The 12,418-nt window shown below is 43.6% G+C and overlaps 3 protein-coding genes across 3 annotated transcripts in view; 1 reads left to right on the forward strand and 2 right to left on the reverse strand.

Annotated features, from left to right (window-relative positions):
• The window catches only part of pink1 (PTEN induced kinase 1), a 194,675-nt gene that overhangs the window by 37,855 nt on the left and 144,402 nt on the right, over positions 1-12,418 (reverse strand). The gene's annotated exons all lie outside the window — the stretch shown is intronic.
• The window catches only part of tshz2 (teashirt zinc finger homeobox 2), a 53,145-nt gene that overhangs the window by 9,062 nt on the left and 31,665 nt on the right, over positions 1-12,418 (forward strand). The window lies entirely within an intron of this gene.
• LOC310861522 (UDP-N-acetylglucosamine--dolichyl-phosphate N-acetylglucosaminephosphotransferase-like) lies at positions 9,654-10,844 on the reverse strand (the record flags this gene model as incomplete). Its single annotated transcript, XM_083768993.1, has 1 exon — positions 9,654-10,844. The coding sequence occupies one exon, from the start codon at positions 10,842-10,844 to the stop codon at positions 9,654-9,656; it is 1,191 nt and encodes a 396-aa protein (XP_083625119.1).

A 12,418-nucleotide genomic window follows, 5' to 3' on the forward strand; every position in this document is an offset into this window, starting at 1 on the left:
TGCCATGACAACTCCACACCTGTCATTTGATTACTTAACCAGATACAGAGATCTCCGTATGGGACTCAGACGGGTAAGACGTGTGCTATGATGACAACGGGAATTGCAAACTAGGTTCCCAACTTGCATCGTTCCCAAGTAGGCTGGTGGCCGACGGGCACAGGTCATAATTGGAGGAATACCTCCCTAGGACCCCAGTGAATTCATTGACATAAAACATTTAAGTCTAAAACACCAAAGTGTTTTATTATGATTTTAATATGTCATGGTTGTCCCACAGCCCTCATATCTAACTAACAGTGGGCAATTCTAAGACATTATGTAATCAATAGAGTGCTTCAGTCAGAGGAATGTCATGAACTGCAAGCCATGCCCACGATAGAGCAAAATGTGTAGGGAGAATGTTCACCTCCAATTAATCCATTTAGGCGTGACGTAGAAATAAAAAAAACTTTTACTCTGAAAGAATATATATTCAAAGATTTGTGCCGCATTTTTACGATTTTTCAAAAATAGCAGACCTACAAACTCGTAGCTTGTAGATCTGCTATTTTTCAATAGCTAAATTATAACATAATGTTTACAACACCAAAAGGGGTTCCCGCCCAAAATGGGTTAAATGTATTTGACAGTTTTGTTCTGATATTCAATTAATCACAGTATGTGTCAAAGCAGCTATACAATGTTTAGGTTAAAAGCACTGAGATACATCAAGAATTATTTTTGCATTCGCCTGGAAAGGAGCCAGCAGCTTAGGTGGTTCGGGCATCTGGTTAGGATGCCTCTCGAGTGTCTCCTTAGGAGGTCCTCGAGGCACGTCCCACTGGGAGGAGACCCCCGGGGCAGACCAAGGATCAGATGGAGGGATTACATCGACTCACTGGCCTTGGAACGCCTCGGGATCCCCCCAGGAGGAAGTTAATGTTGCTCTGGAGAGGGAAGTCAGGAGCTCTCTGGTGGAGCTGTTGCCCCCGCGACCCGACTACGGATAAGCTGTTGAAGATGAAGGATGGATGGAGGATGAAGGATGAAGGATGGATGGATGGATGGATGGCTGGATGGATGGATGATTTTGCATTTGTAAAAAGTTGCATGTCTATTATTTCCATTAAATGAATTGGTAGTTAGCTAGCATAGCTCTTTGTGGCTTTTTGTTATGAAAAGCCACATTACACATTACCTTTAATGAGTCTTTAATAATCTTTGATGTTTTATGAACGAGCCACAGGAAACGGCTGTTAGCAAATGGAATGCACACATTTGCTATTATGTATCACAATTAATTCAAAGAGAAGCCAACTCTTTTTGGCTCCCTGCAATGTATTATACGTAAATTGTTTACCAACCCTCTTGGTGATGGATATGTCAATAAAACACTGATTGAGGTGACATATTTCAGCCTGTCAGCATGCATATTGGAGGGCTCTTTAGATTGATTCTGTAATGTATTTGAAAGTTGACGTTAGGCAGGTAAACTTGAGTGGAAAGGAGTGGAAAGGGTTTAGAATAATACATACAGTACAGAAATGTGTATAAGGCTTGTTATTAATAATCATGAACTGATATGATTCTAGATTAGAGGTATTTGGACATGACGGAAGTGTTTACTGTATAAAAATGTAACATTGGCAAAAATGCCTGAAATTATTAAATGGTTTATTGACACCTCCCATTCTTCTATCAAATGTCCTGCTCTGATACGACTAAAAGTGATGAGTAAATAGGTTTGACTAATTAACATTTCAGATAGTATGCTATCTAAATATTCTTGGACTTTATGCTTATGTTAAGTGAATATTATTGTTGGGTGGATGAACTAACCAGCAGCAATAAACTAAAAAGCAGCAGTGTTAGAATAAAATATAAATATGTTAATGTGTTTAACCTCTAACCACAAGAGTACAAAAAGTGAATAGGTCTGTGTTACAGTATGAACATAGTGTGTGTAGTGTGTGTGTGTGTGTGTGTGTGTGTGTGTGTGTGTGTGTGTGTGTGTGTGTGTGTGTGTGTGTGTGTGTGTGTGTGCGTGCGTGCGTGCGTGCGTGCGTGCGTGCGTGCGTGCGTGCGTGCGTGCGTGCGTGCGTGTGTAGTATTATTAAGTGTCGTCTTATAACAAAAAAACAGAGCAGTTGCTTCCCGTAACCCAAATCCCCTAACCTACAGTATACAGTAAGATAACTGTTCTGGTTTTAAACCCTGCTCCCTTATTGGCGTGCATTTTATGTCTTGTTTGCCTGTACAGTATGTGCTGAGCTGTTGAAACTGCTTAATTGATACTCATTAAACAGCAGTGACAGCTTAGGTGTCCGTGATGGATGTAGAATAATTCTGTTGTACTTACAACTTGATTAGGGAGAAGCTCACAACATATCAATGCTGCAGCCTATGGGTTGCTTGCTTTGTATATAAACTTCTTTAAATAATCATTTTAATTTGTTGTGCTATCATGTTACTCTTTTTATTGGAATGTGCCTCTGTTATCCAAATGAAACAGCTTGACAAAGTACAATTAAAAAACGAAACTAAAAACTAATCTAATGCATTGAATATAACAGACGGACAGATTTTGAAGACTGAACATCTGTAACTTACTTAACTTCTGTGACTTCATGGAAAATGCAAACTTTAGCTAAAAATATGTATTATGTTGACTTCATATTTGTTCTTCTAGTGCCAGACATTTCCATAGAATTACACAGCCAGCCGATGACAAGGAGATGAAAAATGTGCATCCTGTATCATTTCAGTTAGAAATTAGAGGCAATTGGAATTGGTTCAAAATTGACTGTCTTTGTAATGAGTGTATGACGAATGGCATAATTTAGGGAGAGAAAATGAATGCTGGGAAACCAAAAATATTATTCTGCGGCATTTCATATGCCATGATATGCCATGAAGATGAACTAATTTCACTAAATAACCCAGGAAATTCGCTCATAACGTTTTCCTGCATCATCATAAAAAACATGTTTCACAAAGTGAAGACAGGTCATCGGGTATATGCGATTACTATGGAGTTATGAGCTTATTTCACTGCTGTTTCTACCCCCCCAGAGAACATGCTACATCAAATTCATATATCATTTGCACATTTTAAGGCCCCACGACGTATAGCCTCTCACATTGCTGACATCTGATTAAACCGGTGCCCCACGCCACAACAAGAAAGCCATTTCTTACCATCTTGAGGATATATAAAAGGGGGGAATTTCCGAGGAGGATGGATTTACAACTTCATCCTCACATGATTAATATTACACAGGGAGGTCTTTGTACAGGAAGCAGCATGTCTAATTACTGGCCAACTGTATCTGACTGAAAGCAAACACGATGCCAAAGGCTGCCAGTCGGAGAGAGAGCGGCACTGACGTATCAGAGGCGGCTCGTGTGGGTGTCGGGGGGGTGATGTCATCGCTTTGGCCTCGGTGGTTCTCGCACCTCATTGGGCAAAAGCAAAATCCCTGCCTTTCAACACAGTTCAGAATAATCAAGCCAGCTGGCTTCCAATAAAGACGATGTATATACAGTATAGGGAAGTGTGGATTAAATTACTCAAACCAATAAGGAAATATTTTCCCACACACTGGTTTTTTTCTTCTCCGAGGTGATATTTGCACATAACACAGATCTAATGATTCAGTACCAGTGATCTCAGCAAGCAATTGCAATTTGCTCCCTCTCCTCCAATACAAGAATTACGTTGCTGTCGGGCAGAAAACTCTTATCTCCATATTTAAACTTTTTATGTTCCCACTCCCTACTTCTACATTATAACACTGTATATAATGACGAAGTATGGGACACAAACGTTGCATCACAACGTGTTTGGACTTTGAATCCTGAATTTGAACATTTTCTGGACGTACAGTGTGAGGTTTCCACCCTGACAGCGATGATGTGCTGGCCTCAGAGCTCCTCATATATCTCAGCACAGACATCGGAGAGGTTTACTCGACATGCAGGCCATCCGTATGTCATCGCTTCTATCAAGGAGAGACCCTTTTTCTTCCTGGTTTTCAGTAGTTATTCTTGTAAACCAGAACCATGTATACATTCTTGATATTTAACGTGAGTGACAGGGAGGCTTCTAAAAGAAAACTGCAGTAGCAAAAATCCAGCAGAATCCTTGTAACACATGTTACAGGTTTTTTTTTATGGCCTACCATGTGAGGTCCTCACATGATTTTTATAGTGTGTATGTGTGCATGTGTGCGTGTGTGCGTGTGTGCGTGTGTGTGTGTGTGTGTGCGTGTGTCTGTGTGTGTGTTTATGGGTGTGTGTGTGCGTGTGTGTGTGTGTGGGAGTGGGTGTGTGTGCGTGCCTTCTTGCGTGCATAGTGAATGTAAACATCGGGTGGCACTTCACCTGATTGAGTGTGTGTGTGTGTGTGTGTGTGTGTGTGTGCGTGACTGCGTGTGTGTGTGTGTGTAACCGGAAGGGTCCAAAACACATTCGCCCCCATTGTTTTCCACGGACCAACGTTTTTTGTATTCACGTATTTGTTAGGATAAGGTTAGAAATAAGTTTAGGTTTTTACACAGTTTCACTGAGGTTAAGTTATAGGAATACGGTTAGGTTTTTGGCGTTACGTTTAGGAATACCTGGTGAGGCCCAGGCCGTAGCGTAACGGTCTGGGCACCGGACTGGTAATCCAGTCGCAGTGTGCCGCGGGTTCGACTCCCGGACCCGACACGGCCCCTACTGCATGTCATCCCCCATCTCTCTCCCGTTTCCTGTCAGCCTACTGTCTGTCCCTTCAAAAGTCAATAAAAGGCGTAAGCCGCAAAAAGAATATCTTAAAAAAAAAGGAATACCTGGTGAATACCACCAGATTTCGCCCCGGGACGACTGTGTTTTGGGGCTAGCGTTTCCGTTTCGGTATTCTGTGTGCGTGCATGTGTGCGTGCGCATGCTGTGTGAATGTAGGCATCAACTAAAGTATCCAACAGGCCCGCTTTCCGCCCAAGGGAGTGTATAGTAAGAAAAGGTGTTGGTGGTGTTGCACTTGACTTGCTGAATGGATTGTATGTTTGTTTGTCATTAGGCTGAGGATAATACAGATGTACATGTCAGCGGGACCATGGTTAGAACTCCAGAGTCAAAGTGCACATCAAAGCATGCATGACACGCTGTAACTCTAGTTGATACTTGTCACTTCACTATATGACTTTTTCTTCTTTAAAGCCGAGTGTTTTTCGTTATTTCTGCTCTTGTGTAAGATGTCATTTGTTGTTGTCTAAGTCATCAGGGTCCATTTTTTTATTTATTTTATTTTATTGTGTGTGTGTGTGTGTGTGTGTGTGTGTGTGTGTGTGTGTGTGTGTGTGTGTGTGTGTGTGTGTGTGTGTGTGTGTGTGTGCGTGTGTGCGTGTGTGTGTGTGTGTGCGTGCGTGTGTGTGTGTGTGCGCGCACACACTTGCACATGCGTGCACGTGTGTATGAGTGTGAGTGTCATGGCCTTTATGTATGTGTGTGTGCGCGCGTGTGTGTGTGTGTGTGTGTGTGTGTGTGTGTGTGTGTGTGTGTGTGTGTGTAAAAGTCATTGATATAGAACGATCTGTCAAAATAAGTCGTGTCCAATCCAAAACCGTTTAAGTTGTCAAGGACACATTTTCCTCGCCCCCATATCCTGACAAACATTGAGTCAGCAATTGTCTGTTGTATTTTCACTACTAGTATCTCATGTCCTCCCCCCCCCCCCCCCTTCAGGCCATTTTAAAGTTGTAGAAAGTGGTCATTTTCTCTTGTGTCAGTAGGAGGTCAGCATTGTGGCGGTCAAGCAGAGTCATTCAGTCTGCCGAAAAACAAAAGGATATCGGGGGCTCTCCGACTTGTGTGTGCAGCGCCATAATTCCTGCCTGGGCTGTCTGACTGCCATGTGTGTATACAGGCTATAGGCGCACCACTGAGACGGACCTGGTCAGCACCGAGACTAAACCTCAGAAAAATATACCACTCTGGCACTGAAATATACCGTCTTTCTTTTTAAACAATGTTTCGTTTTCACCGTTGCTACACTTAACCCATTTAGGCCTGAAAAAAGTTATCTGAAAGAATATATATTCAAAGATTTGTGCCACATTTGTACCTACACTATGAGCTTGTAGATCTGCTATTTTTCAATAGCTAAATAATGCTTAGTTAAAACACCAAAACGGGTTCCCGTCCAGAATGGGTTTGAAATACTATTAAAATAAGTGTGAGCCCATAGTAATATATTGTATCATTATTGCGATATTTGGCATAACTATTGAGGTATGACATTTTATATTGTGCAGCCCCAGCGTGCGTAGGCCCCTTCCCCCCCGTAGCACCTTCCTTGACATTTGTTTTCCTGCAGGAAACTCTGCAATGTGTAGAATACTGTCTGTATACATTACATGTATAGGGTTTGTGTCTGTAGTACGGTTTTCTGACTGTATAATGTATACTGTATATAAAGTAAGCCTACAGTATATGCAGGGTTTCCACACAGGTCTAATCTGGAATACTAGGATCTCAGACTCACAATTCTTTTTTTTTACATTTGGACAGAAAACGTGACATCCCAATATGTACTGTAACTCTACATTTATTATGAAGTCATTTATATTTATTATATAGCGGGCCTGCTTCTCATTTTATGATATGACCCAGTGGTCAGTCATACAGGCGGCAGACATTATATTTATTAACAAGAAGAAAAGTCTTCAATTCCCAGTCAAGAAAGGAAGTTCAGGAAAAGCAGGACCCTTAAAGTGGAAAGAAAAAGATACTGTATAGTATGCACACAGTAAAGTCTGAACTTTGAGCGTTGATGTAACTCTTTCAGAGATAAATGAACACCCAGATAAAGCCATATTGTATGTGTTTGTATGGATTTAGTGTACAGATACCTTTATGTCAGTGTGTATATGTTTGTGTATTACTGTGTATTACTTGACTCTTGTTGTCTTGTCTAACGGTACCCATTCTTGACGGGAACCCCTTTTGGTGTTTTAACTAAGCATTATGTTATACTTTAGTTATTGAAAAATAGCAGATCTACAAGCTCATAGCGCGCCACCGAGTGGCGCGCTACGAGCTTGTAGGTCTGCTATTTTTGAGAAATCGTGAAAATGCGGCACAGATCTTTGAATATATATTCTTTCAGAGCGAACGTTGGGCTAAACACCATAAGGTGTCCATCACAGTGCCTGTCCCGATCTGCTTCCTCCATTTGGGAGTGATGTGTCCTCACTGGGCTGCGTGTGTAAAGCAACGGATGCTGGTCGAGTGGTCAGGGCAACTAAACACTGTGGGCACCTCAATGTTAAATTGGCTATTTTTGACTTTTTTTTTAACTTTTTTTTTGTAGCTTTCGCCTTTATTTTATATATTTTATGGAGGGACAGACAGTATAGGCTGACAGGAAATGGGGAGAGAGATAGGGGGGGAAGACAAAGTAAAGGCCGTCGGGATCGGGAGTCGAACCCGCAGCCACACTGCCAGACTGGATTACCAGCCAAGCCGGTGCCTGGACCGCTGAGCCACGGCCCAGGCCAACCCAAACATTAAACTTGTTACTGCTTCAGTAAGGGTGTTACAATGGGTCCGGGAATCATTTGTGGGTCATAGCTCATGCCACCATTTTTATGGGTTCCTCCAAGTAAATACATTAAGTTTCCTATATATATATATACTGTATATATTTCATACATTTCTAAATCCTTTTAATAAATAGTGACAATAGCAGATCTGCAAGCTCAGTCGCGATGCGATGCATTGTGAGCTTGTAGAGGCTATTTTACTTATATTAGATAGAAGTACTTAAGTGGTTCATAATGTATTTTGTACGTTAGTGTCCTGGTTCAGGCTCCTGACTCATCTCTTAATTCTTGAGCTGAAATGTTTGGGATCCACTAGATCATTTTATTCGATGAGATCTGAAGGGGTTTTATGGGGTACCTTACACCATCTTGCCATCGTGGCTTGTTCGTCCAGGCCTAATCCTGCGGACAGATCATTTATTTTTTTATTATATATATTTGTTCTGCCTTTCTTTGGTACAGTACAGGACAGTTGAGAGAGACAGGGAGTGACACGCAGCAAAGGTCGGCGGGCTCGAGAATCAAACCTGTAACTCGCTGTTTTAAAAAGATTTATACCCTGTGTAATATGTATATAACGTGTATAACGACGCGATGTGACATAGCTCTGTTTACACAACACTGACACCCTCCAACTGTATATACTTTCCCCATCTTCAGCTGTTTTTGAAAAGCATACCCTACTTTATACAATACATTCTAAAATTATATAATCATGAGAATTTTAAACATAAAAAACCATTTAGCCTTATAATGACATGCCCAACATTAGGTGTATTCATTGATAATTTTATAAAATGACCGATTCTCGTTAATTTGATGCGGAGCTATGTGTGTATGTGTACGTACGTACGTACGTGTATGTATGTAGTACAGCACCGCACCACTCACTTCAGACGGGTCTGATTTTTATAATCGATTAGTTCGATTACCAACTGTTGCATCCGTAACCACGTGCATTCAGAGCTAGCCACGTGGTTGTCCGTAACTTAGGTTGTCCACAGACAACCCTAGTATAGGGTCAGCAGTAACGGGGACCTTATCCCACTCTTTCATAGCACCTCACCCATGTGGGACTGTTCCTCCTGGAGGCAGGTGGCCTGAGACGACCGGGACTTAATCCCCACCGGCAACCTCTGGATTGAAATGGTCATGTGGACATTGTCTTCCGGGCACCATCGTGTCAGGTTTTCCACCTCTCTCTCCCGTAGGCTCATCATAGTCAGTGATCAGTCCTATCGATCACTGTCGTGTCAGAGAACTTGACCAGGTTGGAGCTGTGTATGCATGGCCATGCGGTTGTGTGGGTGTACAGGTAGTGTATAGAGAAGGGTGGCTATGGCAGAGTTTATGGATCTGTTTTTGCCAGTAAGAGAAAAGGTGGGGGAGTCTAAGGGCGGATGGCTAGCCTGCTGTTGATCATCTCTGACATCTTTTCTCAAAACATTTGCTCAGTGAGAGTTATACGGGACGTTCGGTGTAATTTAGACCAGTTACCTACCGTTGCTCTTTTTCACTACCGGAATTAAAGTAGCTTGTTTAACCCATTTAGACCTGGGAACGATTCTACAAAATGTCTTCTACATCCTGACAGTTTTCTGAAAAACCTCATGTTTCTGTATCAGTGGTGCTCAATAAATATTTCCCAAAAAATATATGTAATTGGCCGCCGACCCCCATCTGAAAATATGGTGCTCCAGGGACCCCCCCGGAAGCAAAGATTTGAGTTAAAAACATTCACTCTGAAAGACTATATTCAAAGATTTGAGGCACATTTTCACGATTTTTCAAAAATAGCAGACCTATGAGCTTGTAGATCTGCTATTATTCAATAGCTAAAGCATAGCATAATGCTAACACCAAAAGGGGTTCCCACCCAGAATGGGTTAAAACAGGAAAGAACCCTATGAGAAAGATTGGTTGTGGACGGTCGTCCATACAAAATAATAGTTTCCCATCTATAGCTTCAATCATCTAAAACCATGTACTCTTCTGAGAGCCGCCTTCTGGCCAGAGTCTTGTCCTCCAGGGTGCACTGATAACTCTTTATTTTTCTTGACATTCACGGCGTGCGTCAGGCTAAGTCTACACATCGTAAAAGAAGCGGACCAGAAGATAGCGAATTCCAAAACCAACAGCACTTCCCATTACTTGAATGAGCAGCATGATCACGGTCAGATCTCTCTCGTGGGTGGGACCCAGCGTCTTCAGTACCAGGTTAATTAACGTCATGTTGTTGCATTCAAACTCATCATCTTCCCCCTCTCTGACCCTTCGGACCTCCAGCAGGCGCAGCAGATCCGCCACCTTCAGAATGAGCTGTCCCAATTTGGGGAGGTCCTTCCATTTGAACGCAGAGTAGCTCATTTCCAGTTTGCCGGTGTGCGCGTTCAGTCTGGGGAGGCGGTGTCTGGGACAGGGAACTACATGGAAGAGCTGAGGCAGCGAGTACACAAAGTTGACAATCTGAGGAATGAAGAAGAGCAGTATGGTCTTGCTGAAGGTCCCCAGGATGCCCACCACGGCGAAGGTCATCCCGGCAAAGTAGCAGAAGGTGTCTCCCACGAACACGGAGGCGGGGTACCAGTTGTGATAGAACAGCGCCAGCGTGGTACAGAAGAAAGGTATCATGAAATACAGGGAGAAGACATGGCGATCCCTATGGTCCCCGCCGAGCTCCAGCAGGTTGAAGACGATGACGGAGGCGGAGATGACCAGAGCCTGTCCCGACTCGATGCCGTTGATGCCCGCCAGTATGTTGATGGCGTTGGTGCAGAACACCGCCAGCAGGCCCATGTACACGTAGTAAAGGACGCCCAGGTCCAGAGTCTGCGAGCCCAACAGGGCCCTGGCCGGCTTGGGTACCGCCACGACGGTGTTGCCGAAGTTGATGAAGTAGACCATGAGCAGCGGCAGGGACGCCACGGACGGAAGCAGGAGCTTGTATCGCCAGCGCAGGTCGAACACGTCGTCCACGAAGCCCAGGAAGATCATGCAGCAGATGGCCAGCAGCGCGACGATCACCCGGACGAACTCGTGGTGGGGGAAGCCCGTGCACGTCTCTCCGGCCGCTTTGCCCTCGCTCAGGAACGGCACCGGGATGAAACAGAAGAGGACGACGAGGAACACCGTGCCGCTGATGACGCCCTGGGACTCCGGGACTTTTTTGTTTTTCTCCGTCTTGTTCAGGTCCGTGCCGTACAGTCCCACCGAGACGAAGCGGTCCTTGAAGGCCGGGATGAGCTTCATGGTGGCCACGCCTCCGAGAGCCGACATCAAGCCGTTGATCAGGAGCGTGCTGTCGGCCATCGTCTTCTCTATGACGCCGTCCTCAGATGTGATCCATGTTTTGGTTATTGATTGATTGATGTTATTGATTGAGGTATTGATCCGACATATAACTCACATTCCTACCAATTTGTTTAACGTACTGTGTATAGGATTGATGAGTTTAGTGACCCCTGAGGGGAGATATCTTGGTTCTCTCTTGGCGGTTCGCCTTGTGCTCTTTGTTGGCACCTTTTAAGCTCAGCTTCTTCCGAATCTCACGTCGTCATATATGACGACATCAGTCTCGCCCAAATATAGAGTTCCACGCGGCTTCAAACCGGCCTCCAAACATCACACTTGTGTGAAGTGAGGGGTGCCTGCGGTAATGTTTGTTTGAAGTGCTCTAAACAAACTACTGCTCTATGTTTGTCTAAAGTGCTTTAAACAAACTATTAAAAAAGTCCATAGGCTTGGCTGCCATGTGACGTAATTCCGAAAGGCAGACATTGGAGCGGATAGTGCCCCTCAACAAACAGGGATGCCGTTTGGAACTTTCATCCAGGTTGGTTTATTTGTTGTTGTAGGGTCTGAGTCTGTGTGTGTGTGTGTGTGTGTGTGTGTGTGTGTGTGTGTGTGTGTGTGTGTGTGTGTGTGTGTGTGTGTGTGTGTGCGCGCGTGCGCACGCAAGTTCATTCCTGGACAGTGGACACACACGGTCCAGGAATAAACTGGGAAACCACTGGACCAATCAGCACCAGATTTCTTGTCCAAACCGGCAGTAGGCTATAAGTAAATCCCTGAATATGTTGACGGCGTGGCTTCACATGAATAATGTAACTTTATTTTTTGAGGGGCGCAGTCCCCTCCAACGTCTGACTTTTCGTCTATGGACTTTTAATGTTTGTTTAGAGCACTTTAATTTTAAAAAAGAGCCAACGTCTATGGACGTTTAATGTTTGTTTAGAGTAAAGTACCGTAATTGTCATGTGACGTCATGTGGTACAATATAAATACCACACAAGTGTGATTTTTATAATGGATGTGAATGGCGGCCACGTGAAGTCAGCTGTGCCGTTTTTAGACCCACATCTTGAAACTTGAACCTATGCAATGTTATACTTTTATATTTGAATATAATTTTCTCATGCCTATTTTGAACCCCTCCCCAACTGACATTTTTCCTTCGACTCTCACACAGACCATGTCTCCTCCCTGGCCACTCCCTCATTCCATTTCCATCACACTGCACACCTGTCTCCAACTCTCATCAGTGCTTCCCATTACACACCTGTGAACCCTTTGACATTTACCTGCTTCCTTAAATACTGGACTCATTACAAACACTCACTGTCAGAAGGTTTGTCTTTGTCCCTGAGCTGTACCCCAAGGTTCCTGGTTCTGTGTCTCCTTGTAAGGTTTGCATTTTTGGACTTTATGCTTTACTGCCTTGTACCTGAGTTTTGCCTTTTTGGACTGTGTAGTTTAGTTTTTGTACTTTTGATAGTTTAGCATTTTTGCTCTCCTGAGTTTCCTGAGTTTGTTTACCCTGTTCTGCCTTGGACTTCTTGTTTGTGGCTCTG

Source organism: Protomyctophum parallelum (assembly GCF_964188405.1).
Source record: "Protomyctophum parallelum genome assembly, chromosome: 7".
In the NCBI taxonomy this organism is placed as follows: Eukaryota; Metazoa; Chordata; class Actinopteri; order Myctophiformes; family Myctophidae; genus Protomyctophum; species Protomyctophum parallelum.